This window comes from Suncus etruscus, chromosome 20 (assembly GCF_024139225.1).
Source record: "Suncus etruscus isolate mSunEtr1 chromosome 20, mSunEtr1.pri.cur, whole genome shotgun sequence".
NCBI lineage: Eukaryota > Metazoa > Chordata > Mammalia > Eulipotyphla > Soricidae > Suncus > Suncus etruscus.
In genome coordinates this window covers 24,720,789-24,739,486 of record NC_064867.1, presented here as the reverse complement: position 1 = coordinate 24,739,486, position 18,698 = coordinate 24,720,789, and the positions used below count along the sequence as shown (strand labels likewise).

The window sequence follows — 18,698 nt, the reverse complement described above, 5'->3', positions numbered from 1 at the left end:
TTCGATCCCCCGGCGCCCCATATGGTCCCCCAAGCCAGGAGCGACTTCTGAGCGCATAGCCAGGAGTAACCCCTGAGCGTCACCGGGTGTGGCCCAAAAACCAAAAAAAAAAAAAAAAAAAAAAAAAAAAAAAAAAAAAAAATCTGTATAATCAATCTAAATAATTATTAATATGTCTCTAGGTTAAAAAAAAGTGTAAGTGTTTTTAAGCATGTTCTACCAAAAGTAGTAAGCATTCATTCTTTCTGGTTTTCAACATTAATTTGTGTAACGTAAATTGCTGGTGTTTCAATTGCTGGTGTTTTCTGTTTAGAAAACTAAGTGAATTTCTATATTTAAAATCAAGCATAATTAAAATATTATTTTGCAATTTTTCATTATATGTTACCAAGAACATTAATATTTGTATCACAGAAGGTTTTATAAAATTGGTCATGGTTTTAAAAATGTATAAAATATTTCGTTGTAAAAAAGAGATTCTAAAATTATCTAAGTAATTTAAGTAATATTTGCTTTTTCTCTTCTCCCAGAACCTTTTAGTACCATTTATATCATGGCATCATGTTGCTTTGCACAAGATACAAGCAGATGGCTTTTCTCTCTGCATGAGGAGTAGTCCTCATGCAAACAGAAAATCAAAAAAATTAGTGAGGGGACCCCAAAGCCCTCTTTCAGAGGAATAATTGGAGTTAAGGTGGTGTGGCAAGCAGGCATCCTCAAGCATTTGGCTGAAAAGACCGGCGAGAGACTGAAATAAATGGCCTGAGTAAGGAAATTGAAGATTTTCCTAGAAGATCATCACAGCCTGTGGGCCCTGCTCTCCCCCTCAATCTCAGAAGAAGAGAATTCGAGGTCAGTCTCTTCCAAACCTGGAGAGGAGTGGAACAGACAAGTCACCTCTAAAAATTCCTGCAGAGGGTGAGATGCCCAGCCAGAAGAACCTCATGCTGAACCAACCAACTCATTAGCCAAACCTGAGTGACTGTGAAAAACCTGCAGTGTCCACAACCTATCCTCAGAAAAGCTCTGTAAGTAATGGGGGTGCCCCAGATGGAGATTTCTCCAACAGTGCTGTATATGTGCAAAGGAAAAAGCCAAGTTATTCAAATACCTGGTAAGGTACAAGGTAAAGGTGGAGAGAAAAACCATTTTTGGTAGCTAATTAAAATTCTAGTGGGCCTAACTTAAAACCCACTTCTTTGAAGTAACTTATGCAAAAATGCTCTTACTAGTTGTAAATGCGAATGTTAGTCTAACTGAAGTAACTCAAAACTGTTCATTTATAATGCTAAAATGCTTTGTTTTCTGTTGATTAATTTGTGCTATCATTACAGACAATAAGAACAGCTGTGCCATTCAAGTTGTGCTATTTACTGCTCCAAGGCCTGAGTGGGTTAAGTAATATTCCCCTGTATAATTGATCTAATCCTTTTCAGGTGTTAAAACTGCAAAAGTGAACCAGTTAACTGCTCCTTTAGAAAAATATGAAATTTCACCCTATCTAAAGATTGAAACTGCAGTCCCCTGTCAGCCTGAAGTAGCTACAGAAGATTGATCTTCGACCACGTTCCCTCTAATAACTTCTAGGGTGATGAAATCTCTAAAGCAAAATGGTCATCAGAAAAAGCTATAAGGGGAATAAGGGAAAAAGAAAGGCCACAGAAATTAATAAGCCAAGTTAACAATTAAAAATAACATTATGCCTATCTATCCCAGAGGTTAAAGCAGGTAGCAAAAATTATGTTTCTCTTGGTAATGTTAAAAAATAAAACAGTCATTAATAAAAATAAAATTTCTTCATCTCTGTCTAACCCAGTGCAGAAAAGGCAACTGGAGTTTAGGGCTTTCTACCCCAACAGCTGTTTAAGTTGCAGAAATGGTGTCAGCAGAAACCTCCTTATTTTCGTTGTGAAATTCACAGCCTATGAAAAAAAAGCAACCATATGGGGCCCCGCCCAGTGCAAATGTTTTCTGAGTCTTATAATGTTTTTCTCTCCCCCCTTCCACTCTCCTAGCAGCTCGGCCGGCCGCCATCGATGCCCCCTACAAAGCCAAGTCTGAAAGGGACTCAAACAGGCATATAAGCCCCAGAAGCCGAAAGACCAGGTCCTAGTAAATCTAGTAAATCGGTACCGCTCGCAAACACTAGAGCCTATGTGGAAAGAACTGCTGTCAAGGTGAACTGCATGCTTCCTGGGTTCACGCCTTCCATCTAAAACCTGGAAAGTGGAGCACACTGAGAATCCCCTCAAGATACGGGTCCGGCGGGCACACTTCAGCCCTAATGCACTCACTGACTCTGGCAATGCTCTCCCTGGCACTTGCTAAAAAAGGGCTTAATCAGGTCATACACCCAGATGAACTGGTGAAAAGACTATATGGAAACCCCTGTGACTGAAGGGTGGGGGCATCAAATCAATAGTAGGCTTGTGTAAAACTAGAACCGCTTACCTCCGGTCCCCTACTCCTTCCCATGTGGTGGTGGGGGAGCCGAAATGGGGGTGTAAAGCAAAACCTCAGCCTTTGCCTCCCTCTTGGGGGTGGGGGGAAAAATTGGCCTCTGGCTGTCCCTGTCTAACTAGGTAATCTAATCTTTGCTTCTTCTAGCTGTACTTATGTCAAAAGGTAGTCCTGTTTAGCTTTAAATCTTCTGTTTGCTATTCATAACAGCACCAAATCTGTAAACCTGGGTCAGGTAGGAGGTACTCAGTGCTCAGAAGTCCTGCCTGCTCCCTCTAGCCCAGGGTATTTACCTCCGGAACGGGTATAAATGTGTGGTAAAAATTTGGCTTATACATCCCAGCATTAGTGCTCAAAAGTAGCAGGTAAATTGGTAACTGGGGGAGCAGGGCTAGCAGAACTAGCGGGGCTAAACAAAAATAACAAACTCTCACAAAAGTTAATTTCAAATGTGTAAAACAGAATCAAGCACCATCAAGAGTAGCTGGCCAAGATAAAAAGCTATTAAATGGTCCCTTATGGTCTTTATGAAATGGAATTCTCCCCTATCTAATACCCCTACTGGGGCCCCTCCTAAGCCTTTTTACTTCTGGTAGCCATTGGCCCATGCAGGGTTAGCTCATGCAAATAATTATGACCAGTAATATCAGAAAGTAAAGGCCCCAAATCACATTGGCTTCTAGGATTAGAAGCCTCCAGTACAAGAAGTGGGGATTGAAAAGGGAAATCAGCCCCCCCCCCAACCTTGGCGGGTGTTCCGCCCCTTAAGGAAGTCGTCACTACCTCGGCCCCACCTCTACCCCCACCTCACGAATCATTGGTGTTGTCCTGGCGGAAGTCCAGCCCTCAAGGACTCTCCTTCCCCTCCCACTTCCCATCCTATATAAGGGGGTGATCAGGGAAACACGTGGTCTTTTGGTTCTGTTGGGAATCCATAGACCCTGGCCATTCATAATGGTCAGTATTAAAGCACTTTTCAAAGCATATGCTGGAACTCATAAGCCTCTTCATTTCTCTGCGCCGGGTAACTAAATTAGGACTTCCGGACCTTTCACCACCATTAAGAATCTAATGAGGCAAATGGTGAAAAAAATGGAGATATTTTTAGTAAAACATGAAAAGCAAATATGTGTGGCAATAATAATGAGTATCCAGAGAGATAGTAGAGTGAATAAGATGCTTTCCTTGCATGGAGTTGACCCAGATTCTATTCCTTAACTCAGAAAGAGGATAGAGTCCTAAGCATAGATGAGGTTGGCCAACACCCACCCAACCCCCTAAGGGCAAATGAATACAATAAACACTCTATAGATAAGAAAAACTTCCAGATGTGGTGTCCAGTAGGTAAAGTGCTTGCCTTGTAATGGCAGCGACCCAGGTTCAATACTACAATTTCTATGGCCCCCAAGTTTCTTAATGAGTGATCCCTAAGCATAAAACCAGGAAAAACCTGAGCATCCCAACCTCCTAAAAAGTCCAAATCAGGGGCCCAAACAATAGCACAATGGATAGGGTACTTGTAAGCAGCTGACCTGGGTTTGATTCTCAGTATCCCGTATGGTTTTCTGATCCTGCCAGACATTATTTCTGAGTGCAGAGCCAGGAGTAACTCCTGAGTGCCACCAGGTGTGGCCAAAAAAAAACAAAACAAAAAAACCCCAAAACAGCCCAAATCAATAACATGTAAAAATTTTAAGTATAGTAGGATATCATGTGTAAAGCTTAGAATACTAAACACATCTGAATGGAAACGTGATAAAGAAAACCATTAGAATGTCAAACTGACATTAAGTAGGGTGTTGTGCTTTCTTTATAGGAAAAGAAATGATAGATTCTAACAAAACCTTAAATAAAAACATATAATATAAATAATATCTATATAGTGAATATAACAGATATATAATACATAAATAGGAACGTGACACAAGAACATATGCCTGATATGTATGAGGTCCTGGATTTGATCTCCAGGACTTCATGGCTCTCACACACATCTTAGGTAAAGCCCCATGAATAAAACATTTAAATAATTATCTCTGGGGCAGTAGAGATGCAGTAAGAAGGTTAAGGGCCTTGCACACAGCTTCTGAGTGTAGATAAAGGAGTAACTCCTGAGTATTGCCGAGTATGGGTACTCTACACTCCTCCCCCCACCCAACCCCCCACCCCCCCACCCCCGCAAAGAGTTCTGGGGCTGGAGAGATAGTATAGTGGGGGAAGAGGCCAATTCAGGTTCCATTCCCAGCTCCCCATATAGTCTCCTGAATTCTACTTGAGTGCAAATCTATGAGTAAACCCTGAGCCCTGGTGGCCCTCACCCCCAATTTCTGAGGGTTCAAGGGGCTGCAGTACACATGTTGTGTTCAGAAACCTCAGGTTTAACCACTGGCACCACAAGGTCATCCAAGAACTGCCAGGAGCAAACCTGAGAACTGAGTTGAAAAAAGCATATATATAAGCACTACTAAAAGTTGCCTTAAATAAAGCTCTTCTGCTAAAATTAATAAACAGAAAAAATACTTTGCAGCAGCTACCTAAGAATCTTTGATTTACCAGAACAGTTAGAACACCACTCTCAACAGGTAGTATTGAGATAAAAAGAAATGAACATAATACCTGGGGCCTTTTGTTTTTAAATAATAAAAAAATTAAACTTTGCTTAAAATGGTTTATTACTCATAATGTAGAAAAAAGCATTGTTTATAAAATAACTATTCCAGTAATCAGTATAATCCTAAGGTAAAATTCTTATTTGTACAAGAAATATCAATTCCCCGTGCTTCCCCGTCATAGCTATTGACACACTGGTAAGTACTTACTTTGCAGTGTCAGCACCACTTGTAATGAGAGTGTTGATTAGCAGCTCATGGCCATACCTTGCTGCTATATGCAAAGGGGTGTTTCCATTCTTATCCTCACAGTCAATTACAGCTCCTGCAACAAAGGGTACAGTATTAGATATTGGACTTAAGAGCAAGTCAACTTACTATTTAAAAATAATACAAAAAGCTATTCTAGCACAAACTAGTGAATATAAAAATTTATATTATATTCATAGAACAATTTATTCAATCATGCATGTGGATTTATACAGGACATTTAAAACAATTCTGTGAATTGAGCACAATATGTTAATGGGTTTAAAAATGACAAAGGAGGGGCCAGAGAGATAGTAAAATGAGTAGGGCACTTTCCTTATGTGGCTAACCTGGTTTTGATTTCTGGCACTCCCTATAGTCCTCTAACTCACCAGGACAGATATGAGCACAAGATCCCCAAGAGTATCCCTTTAGGCACAGTGGGTGTGGCTCCAAATCCAATAAATAAAATAAAATGAGATTTAACATTTGGGGGCCAGAGTGATAGTATGATGGATGAGGCCAACCCAGATCCAATCCCAGGTATCCCATACAGTTCCCTGAGCACTGTCAAGAGCACCCCCTAAGCATCACTGAGTGTAACCCCAAAACACAAAAATACAAAGGACTCAGAGGATTCCACAATCTACAAACCACTGTATTAAAATAAGTATACTTTTCCTCCATTCTCTTATTGGGGACTCTAGACCACTGGCCGCTGGGTGTGTCTCAGTGGCATTGAGCCTGTCAAGAAGGTTCTTTAAGCCACAGATTCATCTTTTAAGTTCCACAAACGCTTTTCTTTAGAGCAAAACTTTAGCCCAGTAGTGCTCGGGAGCACCACCAAGGTTATACCTGGTGCCTGATGTGCAGAGTAGTACTTAGGAGAACTTGTGGTACTAGGAACTGAGTTTAAACATATTTGAGTACATTTACAATCCCCGAACTTTGTTCTCAGTTCCAATTATTCATAGTTGGAATGCGCACACTCTGCATCATAAAGAAGAATGTGGAATGCTTCACTGATTATCTGACTTACATTTGTGGCAATATATAGAAAACTGCATTATACCTATATCTATATGTTCCTGTAGAACTTGTAGATCTTGAGGACATATTCTTAATAGTTCCTTGGAATACAACTTGGGAAACAGAGCTTTCAAGTAATACATTTAAAAATTATTGCTTACACAATATAAAATTAGTTTGTGCTTGCAGTTTTGCAGGCTTGGTTGCTAGGGAGAATGTGGGAAACTGGGGTCAATGGAAGAGGGAATAGCACTCTGATGATGGGAATGATGTTGAACACTAAATGCCAGAAACAACTGTATTATGAGCAACCTTGTAAACCAATGTTTAAATAAAGTAATTTATTTATTTTTTAAAAATAAATTAACTTTAAAAGAATCCAATAACACAGGGCAAGGAGGTTGTGGTGTAAAGAACTTTTGCTTATCTGAGGCCCCTGAATTTAATTTCTGGCATTTAAAAAGAAAAAAAAACTATTAAAAAAATATTATTTAAAGGTGAAAATAAAAAATTCATGCTTCCATTAAAAATATTATTATTTAAAGGTTTGGCTCACCTAATATTTTATTCATTAAAATAAAAAAAATTCAAGTTTAAAACAATATTTAAATCCTAAAAATAGTCAAAAATACTAAAAAGGGAGAGATCAATGCAAAAGTTCTATTAACATATAATGCAGTTTTTTATTTAGCAAATATTTTAAAAACCCAAAATTAATAAAAATAAATTCCATTCAGGGAGAATAGTGTTTATTTTATATATATTTTACTAATAAAAGTATGAAATACATGGCAGATCATACTATTTTCATGATATCTGATATATTGACTACTCAAATTTCTTGATACCACTCCATTTTGTGGATTAAAAATAAATTCTTTTTTACTACATTTACGAAATAAAAACAAACAGAAATACTTTTTACCACTCTGGATAATGGTTTGTGATCTGGAGAATCTACCATGGAGGGCAGTCATATGTAGAGGGGTTTTACCATCTTTGCTCTGAAATAACCAAAAAGATTTACAATTATTGTTATGTCAAAATATCCTTTTGATATTTGTTTTGTATAACTATTAGTCAAGTAATTACTTAAACTGAAGACTATTTTAAGTAACACCTGTTCAAAACTTCAAATAAATTTTAGCATGTGCATCATAAAGTAGAAATGTATTAAAAACCAGTTTATAAAGTATTTATATGGAAGGTACAGTCTAATCCTTACTATTACTCCTAATTCATAGGCTGGGAAATCAAAGTACAAGGATTTGATTTAGTGTAGGTCACACAATCTGGTCACAGCACACCATGATGTACATGTGCTTCCTATTCAAAATTTCACACTACCAGAGTCAGAAATAAGCCCTAAGAATAAAGAAAGAAAGAAAAAAAAAAAGGCAAGCAATAAACTATTTTGTAAATCTTAATCCCTGAGTCATGGTGTAGATATAAAAAATTGAAGATGGGGTATATGGCATCAGTGGTTGAATAAGTCACACCTGGTGATGCTCAGGGGCAGGATCATTGCTAGTATTCAAATCCTAGGGTCTCTAGTATGCATGTGACCTTGAGCTGAGCATACCTGGCTGTGACAGAACCCACCACAGCAAAGCAATCAAAACTGGCATACAAGATAAGATAGTTTATACATCAACTGTATTATTTTATCGATAGCTCTGGAATTTCTTTTATCATAAGAGTATGAGATCAACAATTCCTGGCACTATATATGGCACCATGAGCAGAGCCAGGAGTATGCCTTGGGGGACTTTCAGGGTATGACCCAAAAATTAAAAAAAAAAAAAAAAAAAAGAGAGAAGAGACCAAAAATATTTTCTCATCTGTAAGTGTTAAGACAATGATAACAGTTTTCTAACATAAAAATATTCAAAACAGGAAACTTGAAGTAATTTCCAGGAAGATTGCATATATAGGTTCTATAACCACCATTTATCAATCTCTTCATCAAATCTATCAATTATTTGTTGCTTTTCAAAGTCAGCTGCAGATAAATTACACATTACCTCTAAACACTGGTATGCATTAACACAAACTATGGCTCATATCTGGCTTTCTACCATCTAAGGGAAAACTTATATGGCCTAAAGTGTACAAATCTTAAATGCACCACTTCATGAGTCTTGACAAATGCTAAACTATATAACATAAAACGTGTTAAAATACAGAACATTACCATATTCAGATTAAGTTTCCTGTTCTTTTTATTTTACATCAATCGATCCTTTTACGGGCAATGACTATATTGTAAAGCTTTCTATAAATGGAAATAGACATACACATATATTTGTGTATACATTTACTAGCATAATTTTACAATTTGTCTGAGTTTCTGTATTAGCATTTTTTCCTTTGTATTGCTGAGTAGTCTATGTTGCCACTGTAGAAACTACCCTAAAATTAAACTAAATACAAGTATGAATTCAGATTTTATTTCATACCTTCATATTAACATCAGCCCCACGATTAACTAGAAGTTCTAAACACAAGGCTCCATGTGTTGACGCAGCAGCGAAGTGCAAAGGAGTAAATCCTTTCTCATTCTTCTGATTTACATTAGCACCACAGTCTATAAGCTCATTCACTACAACATCTTGTCCATTGTAGCAGGCTACATGGAGGGGTGTGTTTCCATATGCATTTGGCTCATTCATCTATTGAAAGAGGAAAAAGTAATCTTAAAGTGGTATTGCTAATAATCATTATTGTGAGCTGTTTTATCTATGCTGTGGTTGCAATCAAATAATCAAAGCGAAAAAGAAGCAAAGAGTGTCAGAGCTATAGTACTGATGGGTAGGGTGCTTGCTTTGCAGGCAGCCAACTGGGGCTTAATCTTTGGTACCACATATGGCACACAAGACTGCAAGAGTGATCTCTCAGCACAGAGGCAGAAGTAAGCCTTGAACACAACCAAGAGTGGCCCCAAAAGAGCAAACAAATAAAATAACCAAATGGTGATACAGAGATAATGCCTATGATCCTAAATTTCTTTTAAAACAATGACTATTCACAAGTATTTTGAACATTCAGAAAATATGATTAACATTTACAATGCCTACTTCATAACAAAACTGAATGACTCCAAGGAAGATCATTCAGAAAAACATAAACTATTATATATATTTTAAAGGCAATTTTCATCATTAAGACCATCAAAAAAGGGGCCGGGCGGTGGCGCTGGAGCTAAGGTGCCTGCCTTGCCTGCGCACGGACCGCGGTTCGATCCCCCGGCGTCCCATATGGTCCCCCAAGAAGCCAGGAGCAACTTCTGAGCGCATAGCCAGGAGTAACCCCTGAGCGTCACAGGGTGTGGCCCAAAAACCAAAAAAAAAAAAAAAAAAAAAAAAAAAAGACCATCAAAAAAACTACCATAAATTGGAAATTCCGAAATACACTCAATACCATGCACATTTTCAGCCTACTGACTTTGTGGTAACAAAAGATTAAAGTAGGTAATGAGTAGCGATATGGAGTTTAAAAAGAAACAAACAGTGTTTTTTTTTTTTCTTTTTTCTATTTGATTTTGTATCCAGCTTGAATAATAGGTATTTTTCAGTTAAAACATGCTGACATTCTACCAAAATGAATACACTGAAAATGATATGCTAAAAGATGGAAAATAATTCATGTTAATTTCCTCTTTCTGTATCAAATAAAGCAGGTGGGTATTTTATAAAGTTTATGATACTGCTGTGCAATAAAAATAAAGCATTGATCTTTGTCCAAATGTCTGGGAGGTCATGTATGGCAGGCTTCTTATATTCCCCATTTGTGACTACTTTTTGTCAAAGAAACTTTTACATAACACCAGGTATATTAGTATATAAAACAGGTATGTTAAAAAGTTTATTTTATAACAAAGTATTTAAGTTTTTGTGACCCTTAGAATCTATGACATAGCTAATAGAAATAATTATCTTATTTTTTAAATAGTGAAAATGTATCTTATTTTGTAATAAATATTAAAAATTTTATAATACACCCAGTGGTGCTCAGAGCTTACTCCTGACCTTACTAAATTCAGGGATCACATCTGATAAGGCTTAGGGAACCAAATATAGTACTAAGGACGAAACCCAAGTCAGGCAAGTGAAAGGCAAGTGTCCTACCTACTATACTCTCTCTCCAGCTCCAGAATATAATTGTTTAGAGTGGATGAATCTCAGAGTAGGATTATCCATAGTTGATTAACCAACCACAGGATGTGCGATGGGGGCTCTGGGCCAATAAATATCCCAAAGTAGTCTTAGATACAGAAATCTAATATTCAGGAAATTACCTATGTAATAAATCTCAACAAAAATTCTGCAAACAAAACTGAAGTGAATTTTTCTAGGTTATCAATTGTATATATTGTATCATATTTGATGTGAGAAAATAAACTTCATGGGGAAAGGACAATGGAAGTTTTGTGCTTAGTATGCCCCTGAACTTTGTTTCACTTTTTGACTGTTTACTATGAGTTTGATATATTATGAGTATATTATGCGTATGATATATTGTATCATATTTGATGTGAGAAAATAAACTTCATGGGGAAAGGACAATGGAAGCTTTGTGCTTAGTATGCCCCTGAACTTGACTGTTAAGAGTTTCTCTTTTTAACTGCTCATAAGGAGTATCTTTGCTGTTTCATAAAAGCTTTCTGTGACTTCATAAGTACTTTAAGTGAATCTAATATGAAGGTTATGGAAAGACCTAAATTTGCAGTTGCTCAGAAGGAAGTTGAAGTGGAATTTGTCTTCTATGGAGGCAAGGCCCTTTAACCTTACTGTTCCCAACTTATTTTAATATTTTGTCTTAAGATTATTAGTAACAAAAATTTTAAGAACTAAAAACTAACATTTTAGTTAAATGATCTAGATGCCATTACTGAAAGGTAGGAAGAAACATGGAATGGATTCTCCCATTCCAGAACTTTCAAAGATCAAATTTACTAGTTTAATATGACTTGTTATAGGAGTTCTGTGAAACCAAACATGCAACTGGAGGCAACACAGTTCAATTCTGAGCCTCAGTACTTAGTCTAAAAACCACTCTATCCTCAGAATTCAAAAATTATTTTCCAGTCAATAGTCAATAAATTTTAAAAGCTACATAAGAATGAACTCAAAACTGATAAGAAATGTTTTCTGGGCTGGAGAAATAGCACAGTGGTAGGGCATTTGCCTTGCTCTCAGCCAACCCAGCATCCATGTGGTTCCCTGAGCCTGCCAGGGGCAATTTCTGAGCGCAGAGCCAAGAGTTTTCTCCTTTAGATCAGGAATCTATTAAGGTTATCATACTCTGATGAAACAGATCAAGGATACTTAATTGAAACAAAACATACCTGTTTATACTCTACAACAGGAGTCTCAAACTCAATTTACCTGGGGGCCGCAGGAGGCTGGGACGCATAAGGGATTTCGCTTACTGACTATTCGCAATAAAAAATTGCATTAGTAAGAAAAAAAAATCGCAAAAAATCACATTAAACATTTGCATACCCCAAACAAAAATGCTCGGGGTATGCGAATGTTTAATGCGATTATTCGGTAAGCAAATAATCACGAATACTGCGATATCTGAAGGCCAGCCACGGGCCACAAAATGTTGTACGGAGGGCCGCAAATGGCCTGCGGGCCACGAGTTTGAGACCCCTGCTCTACAAGATCCTACTTAACAAGTTTGGATTTTACAACTTCCTCTCATGACCACCATACTTTCTTTCTATAACTTCTTTCTCATTTAAGACAAAGTGTTTCACATTGTCCTTATATTGAGTCAATTCAGCTCAGCAGTTCTGACATGTATTCTGTGTCTACCATACACCTACCTTGTTCTTGTTTTTTGGGTTTTATGGGCAGCTGATCTAAACTGCCTCCCTCTAGAAGAGCCATACCCGCTCTCTTTCTAATTTTCTGGTTTTAATCTGTGTTTTGAAGAACCAGCTGATCTTGTCAGACCAAACCTAAAATAAGAGTAAATATACTAAGAGTAGGTGGTGTAAAGCACTTGTTTAAAAGGATGGTCTGTGAAAGTTACACATCTATCAATTCTGAAATCAACTATATTAAAATAAAGCAAGAACCTTTCCTGACCAAATACATTAGTGTAGTAAATTTTACTTAATAGACAACAAGTCTTAGTTTTTCTGCTTAGTTCTCTTATGTCCACCACCATTTAAAGAATAACAGACTCACTGGGTAAATAAGACTAAAAATAACCTAGACACATAGGAAAAAAAATAATCCATGTATGTCTCAGTTGCTAATCTCTACAGGTGAAAAAAAGCTTCAGGGATGGAACATGGTAAAGACAAAAATAAATCAATTCAATCTTGAATTTTTTTTTAATCTCCCTCCTCCCCACCCCACCCCCACCCCACTTGTACTCGAGACAGGCTTTATACTTCCCTCATTCATTCACATTGTTAGGATAGTTCTCAATATAGTTATTTCTCTTAACAGCACTTATCACTTTTGTGGTGAGCTTCATGTTGTGAGCTGTACCTTCCAGCCCTCATCTCTTTTGTCTCTGAGAATTACTGCAAAAATGTCTTTCATTTTTCTTTTTCTTTCTTTTTTTTATATACATATATATTTTATTTAAATACCTTGATTACATACATGATTGTGTTTGGGTTTCAGTCATGGATGTACACGGAATCTATTATGCTGAGTGAAATAAGTCAGAGAGAGAGAGAAAAACACAGAATGGTCTCACTCATCTATGGATTTTAAGAAAAATGAAAGACATTCTTGCAATAATAATTTTCAGACACAAAAGAGAAAAGAGCTGGAAGTTACAGCTCACCTCAGGAAGCTCACCACAAAGAGTGATGAGTTTAGTTAGAGAAATAACTACATTTTGAACTGTCCTAATATTGAGAATGTATGAGGGAAATGGAAAGCCTGTCTAGAGTACAGGTGGGGGTCGGGTGGGGAGGAGGGAGATTTGGGACATTGGTGATGGGAATGTTGCACTGGTGATGGGTGGTGTTCTTTACATGACTGAAACTCAATCTTGAATTTTAACTCTAAATATAAATGACTTATTTGGATAATTAGATAAGGTATAAGTTATACATCTAACCATATATGAAGTAAAGGACTTTGATAACTATTTAAAAGATATAAAACATTATTATATGAGAGTATCATTTATTTGAAATAACTCCTAACAATTCATTCAAAATCACATAAGATGCTACATTTTTTATACTTATACTGCTCAATTTATATATATACGTACAACAACTCCAAGATCTAGAAGATACTTGACAACATTGATCATTCCACTAGAAGCTGCTGCATGAAGAGGTGTGTATGACTTCTTATCCTTGCATGTCACTTCAGCTCCGTGTGTCACAAGTAATTTCACTACTTCCATGTGACCTAAAATAGATTTTTGAACAAAACAGATGAGCCTAAAAGAAATATAAAATATAATCTGAATATCTTTATAGATAATTTAACATTTATCTATAAAAAAAGAAAAAAAACAGTTTAAATGTTTGATAGGTCACTCACAAATCATCCAACTAGAGAGAAGGAAGAACAAGAAATCAAGACCATTTTGATAAATGCTGTTCAAGATAAATTGAAAATAAAGCAGCTGCTTTGTTTTATCCTATAATAACCATGTTATATTATATATATAATAATATTATATATATATATAATCCTCTTTTTTAACCTTTATCTTCTCTTCTGGCTGTTTTAGTAAGTTCTGAGGATCTTTTTATATGTCAAATGTAAAGATATCTGTTTTTCTCTGCATAGTGTATCTTCTACTTTGAAACCAGGGAGTGAATTCAGTTAGTCCTTTACAAATGATCTGTCTTGGGCTAGGGATAGGGCACAAAGGGTTGATGTGCAGGCTTTGCATGTGGCAAACACCAGTTTGAACCCCAGCACCATATGGTGCTCTGGAGCACTGTCAGGTTTGATCCCAAACCAAAAAAAAATTAGTAAAAACAAAAGTCTTATCTTTAGAACACGGAGCTAAAAATCTCTTTCTGCATATTATTTCCATCAAATCTCTTTAATGAACTTAATTAGCTAAGGCACAATATGATGTGACTAATAATTCCTGCATCTCAGTGGCTTAAACAATTAGCATTATATTTCTCATTAACACTGTGATAGTTTTTTCAAAGGTCCTCTCTTTTTTGGAACCAGGAACCACTAGGCTCAGACAGCTGATATAATCTTGAATGTGGTCAGTTACTAACATAAGAAGTGACCAGACTGTAGTCTCACTTCTTCAGTTACAGGAAATGGTCCAGAGCCAAAACTGATCTTAATTTACTGGGCCGGAATGTCAGGCCCACCCAAACATGCAAGGAGGTCAAAAAGGAAAGCGTGAGAATCACTTTTCTTTTATATGGTTTCTTGTTTTAATTAGATTATCCTAGTGTTGAAGACAGTTCACCCAAAACCTAGGCAGCTATGTGATGAGGGTATTAACAACAACAACCCAAAATTAATGGATTTTAGAGATGACCTGACAGCCTGGAAGTCATATCAGGCTACTTCAGAATGGTGTGTTTTCATTTTTGTTGTGTTTTGTATTGGGGGGGGGGGTTGTTTTTGGGCCACACCCAGTGATGCTCAGGGGTTATTCCTGGCTATAAGTTCAGAAATCGCTCCTGGCATGGGGGACCATATGGGACGCCAGGGGATCGAACCGTGGTCTGTCTTACGCCTTACTGCTTGCACCAAAGCTCCAGCCCCTTCAGAATGTTTTTTAAAGGCAACCTCTCACCCTTTAAAACAGTCAAATGTGGACTTATAAGTACTAAGATCAGGCATGTGGAAGTAGCTATCTAAGCATAAAGGAAATAAACACTGCTACACATCTTCCAAGTCCTACACTTTAAAATAGAACTGAAAGTATTCCTTTTTTTTTTTATAGCCATGGAACGTAAGGACCTTTTCTTCCCATCCAAGTTTATAACTCTGCTTCAGCAATTGGCTTCTGTAGCTTGGGGGATTGCATATGAACTGAAATATCTTCTGTATGATACTGGTATCATTTCCTAATTTACTGTAACTCAAGACCACTGATTAGAGACATTTGGTTAGACACCCTTTCTAAAGCACAATTTATCTTCTCACTCCTGTATCATTTATCGTATCTTATTTAAAAATAAAAAAAATTAAAATAATTTTTAATGAAAAAAATTAGTTTTTTAAAACTAATTTAAATTAAAATTTAAATAAATTTAAGTAAACAAATGAATTCAAATTAGCTATAAATCCCTGATGACCGGGAGCAAATCCTGAGTGCAGAGCTAGGAGTAAACCCAGAACATTGCTGGGTATGGCCCACAAACAAATAAACAAAATAGTTATAAAGACCACTAAGGTCCATAAAGCTCAATTCCTAGTCGTTTTTTTTTTTAAGACTGCCATATTGTTTTCCAAAAAGCTGGACTAATTAACATTAACAGCAGTGAATGAAAATCCATTTCTCCCCATATTCATGCCAGTGCTGGTTGTTGAAGTTTGATGGGTGCCAGTTTCCGTGTTGTGAGATAATATCTTTGTTGCTTTGATTTGCATCTCCCTGAATCATTAGTGATGCTGAGCAATTTTTCATGTACCTTTAGCCATTTGTATTTCTTCTTTGAGGATGACTGTTCAAATCTTCTCTTCATTTTGAATAGGATTTTTTTTGGGGGGGGGCACACCTGGGGGTACTCAGGGGTAACTCCTGGCTCTCTGCTCAGAAATCACTCCTCGCAGGCACAGGGGTCCATATGGAATGCTAGGATTCGAACCATCATTGGTCCTGGGTCAACACTTGCAAGGCAAACACCCTACCGTTGTGCTATCTCTCCAGCCCTGGATAGGATTTTTTTTTTTTAATAACATTCTAGAAGTGCCTTATAACCCCTTAGCAGATGGTTGGTTGGTAAATGATTTCTCCAAACCTGTGGGCTGTCTTTATATCCTGGTCATCATTTCCTTTGAGAAGCAAAAACTACATAATTTAATGTAGTCCCATCTGTTTATCTTTGCTTCCGCTTGCTTAGACAAGAAGTTAGTTCATTTTTTTGCGTGTAGCTGATCAGTTTTCTCAAGATCATTTATTGAAGAGGCTTTCCTTGCTCCATCCACTTCATAATTTTTACTGCTTTATTGAGTATTAATTGATCATACACTTGAAGATATTTTAGGATATTCCTTTCTTTTTTTTTTTTTTAGGATATTCCTTTCTAATCTACGATCTGAGAATCTGTCTTTATTTGAGTACTATGCTGTTTAATTACTACTGCTCTGTAGTATAGTTTAAAGTTGGGATAAGTGATGCTTCTTATGATGCTTCTTATATTCTTTTCCCCCTAGATTACTTTAAGTGTGTGTGTGTGCGCGCGCGCGTGCGTGTAAGTGTGTGAAGAGCATGTGTTATTCTTCCATATGAATATGGGACGATTAAAATTGTAATGCACCTTCTATATTAATATCCCCATACAAAGTAACAATGGGTCTTTAGCAAATGACTGAAAAGAAAAGGAGTTTTCCCTATAAGGAGTTCTTTTTTTTAAGTGCAGCTTTGCTTTAAGTTCTAAATTCTTCATAAAAACTCTCAGTGACCCTGACTCTGTTACAAGCCAGAGTCACAAGTCAGAAACAACAAAAGGGGGACTGGTGAGGTGGTGCTAGAGGTAAGGTGTTTGCCTTGCAAGCGCTAGCCAGCTAGCCAAGGAAGGACTCTGGTTAGATACCCGGCATCCTATATGGTCCCCCCAAGCCAGGGGCAATTTCTGAGTGCTTAGCCAGGAGTAACCCCTGAGCATCAAACGAGTGTGGCCCGAAAAAAAACAAGAAAAAAAATCCATACATGGCCTGTCTTAGAAGATTACTTCTAAGAGATTAAAGTAAACTAGCCACCCCTCATCCTTTAGGGTAGGAATGCAGCCCTAGATGTAATGCTTACCCTGCATAATAAAGGATGTAACCACCTCCCCAAGGTTTTATTGATATGTAACTTCCCTTAGGTTTTTATGGTTGTCTCTCTGTTGTGATAAATGTTCCTTTCTCCTAACTGAGTTAGGATGCCTGAGTTAAAATGTTTTTCTAAGATAAAGTCCAGCTGTAAAATAAGGAATGGTGACGCTGTACCTTTGCTGTATAAAAACTTGTGAGAATTGTGTTCCAGTCTTTGCTCTGGGGTTCTTCCCCTGGCACTGGCCCTGGTGTCACCCTGGCACCAGAAAATAAATCACCCTTTGCAAATTTGCATGGCTTCCGACTTTCCTTGAAGCGCTCGAGATGCCGCTCGAGAGAGGGGGACTGATCCCCGACCCCAACATGACAATCTGAAATTACATACTGAAGGATTTTGTCTAGAATATACCCCCTTTTAAAAGGTAAACAAATTTCAAATGATTTTTTAGAAGACATGAACATAATACACTCCTGTTCTGGCAATATTAATCGACCCTCCACTACATCACCAGATTTATTTCATTTTAGAAACAAACTTAGATAATATGTAACTTCTCACTACCCTAAAATATAATTATACCAAATGAAAATATTAAAATTTATGTAATGGAAATGTAAAAATTTTAAGAATACATACCCATATATGCTGCCCAATGAATAGCACGTCTATCTTTTTTATCAAAAGCATTAATATTGGCGCCTCTAGACAACAATAATTTGACCATCTGGAATAAAAATATGGTTAATCAAAATTCAAAAATAGAACTGTTTATAAACAGCCGTTCTAATAATTACTTCAATATCTTGTAGGAAAGGAGATAGATTAAATAATTAATTTAACACTCAAGTAATGCCACAAAATAAGAAAAAGTGCAGTATTACTGTCAGGCTCACTATCTTTGAGAGAAGTCACTTTGTTTACAAATAGTTTATGAACAACAAAGCACAAATTTGGAAAGTCTCAATGTGGAATATTTACTAAGTTTTATCCTTCTCTTAAAAGTGTTATCAGAATTCGGGCCCGGAGAGATAGCACATCGGCGGCGTTTGCCTTGCAAGCAGCTGATCCAGGACCTAAGGTGGCTGGTTCAAATCCCGGTGTCCCATATGGTCCCCCGTGCCTGCCAGGAGCTATTTCTGAGCAGACAGCCAGGAGTAACCCGAGCATCGCCGGGTGTGACCCAAAAACCAAAAACCAAACACCAAAAAAAAAAAAAGTGTTATTAGAATCCAAAGTGCATATTCATTTTGAAATGTCTTAAATTTTAAACAAAAAATGCAGAAATCACAATGAGTAAGCCTCAAATCACTGCTTAGTCACTTACCTCAAAATGTACCAAAAATAATATTTATATTCCACCAAACATATATTTGCAGTAGGTTCCCCATTGGAAAC

The 18,698-nt window shown here is 37.1% G+C and overlaps 1 protein-coding gene across 2 annotated transcripts in view; it reads right to left on the bottom strand.

Moving 5' to 3' along the window:
• The window catches only part of ANKRD28 (ankyrin repeat domain 28), a 135,854-nt gene that overhangs the window by 32,328 nt on the left and 84,828 nt on the right, over nt 1-18,698 (bottom strand). For both annotated transcript variants that reach the window (XM_049766131.1, XM_049766130.1), the window contains exons 6-10: nt 17,940-18,027; nt 13,599-13,741; nt 8,807-9,019; nt 7,273-7,351; nt 5,280-5,394 (exon numbers count right to left, since the gene is read on the bottom strand). In XM_049766131.1, the coding sequence (XP_049622088.1) occupies nt 5,280-5,394; nt 7,273-7,351; nt 8,807-9,019; nt 13,599-13,741; nt 17,940-18,027 (638 nt within the window). The remainder of the gene's footprint in view (nt 1-5,279; nt 5,395-7,272; nt 7,352-8,806; nt 9,020-13,598; nt 13,742-17,939; nt 18,028-18,698) is intronic.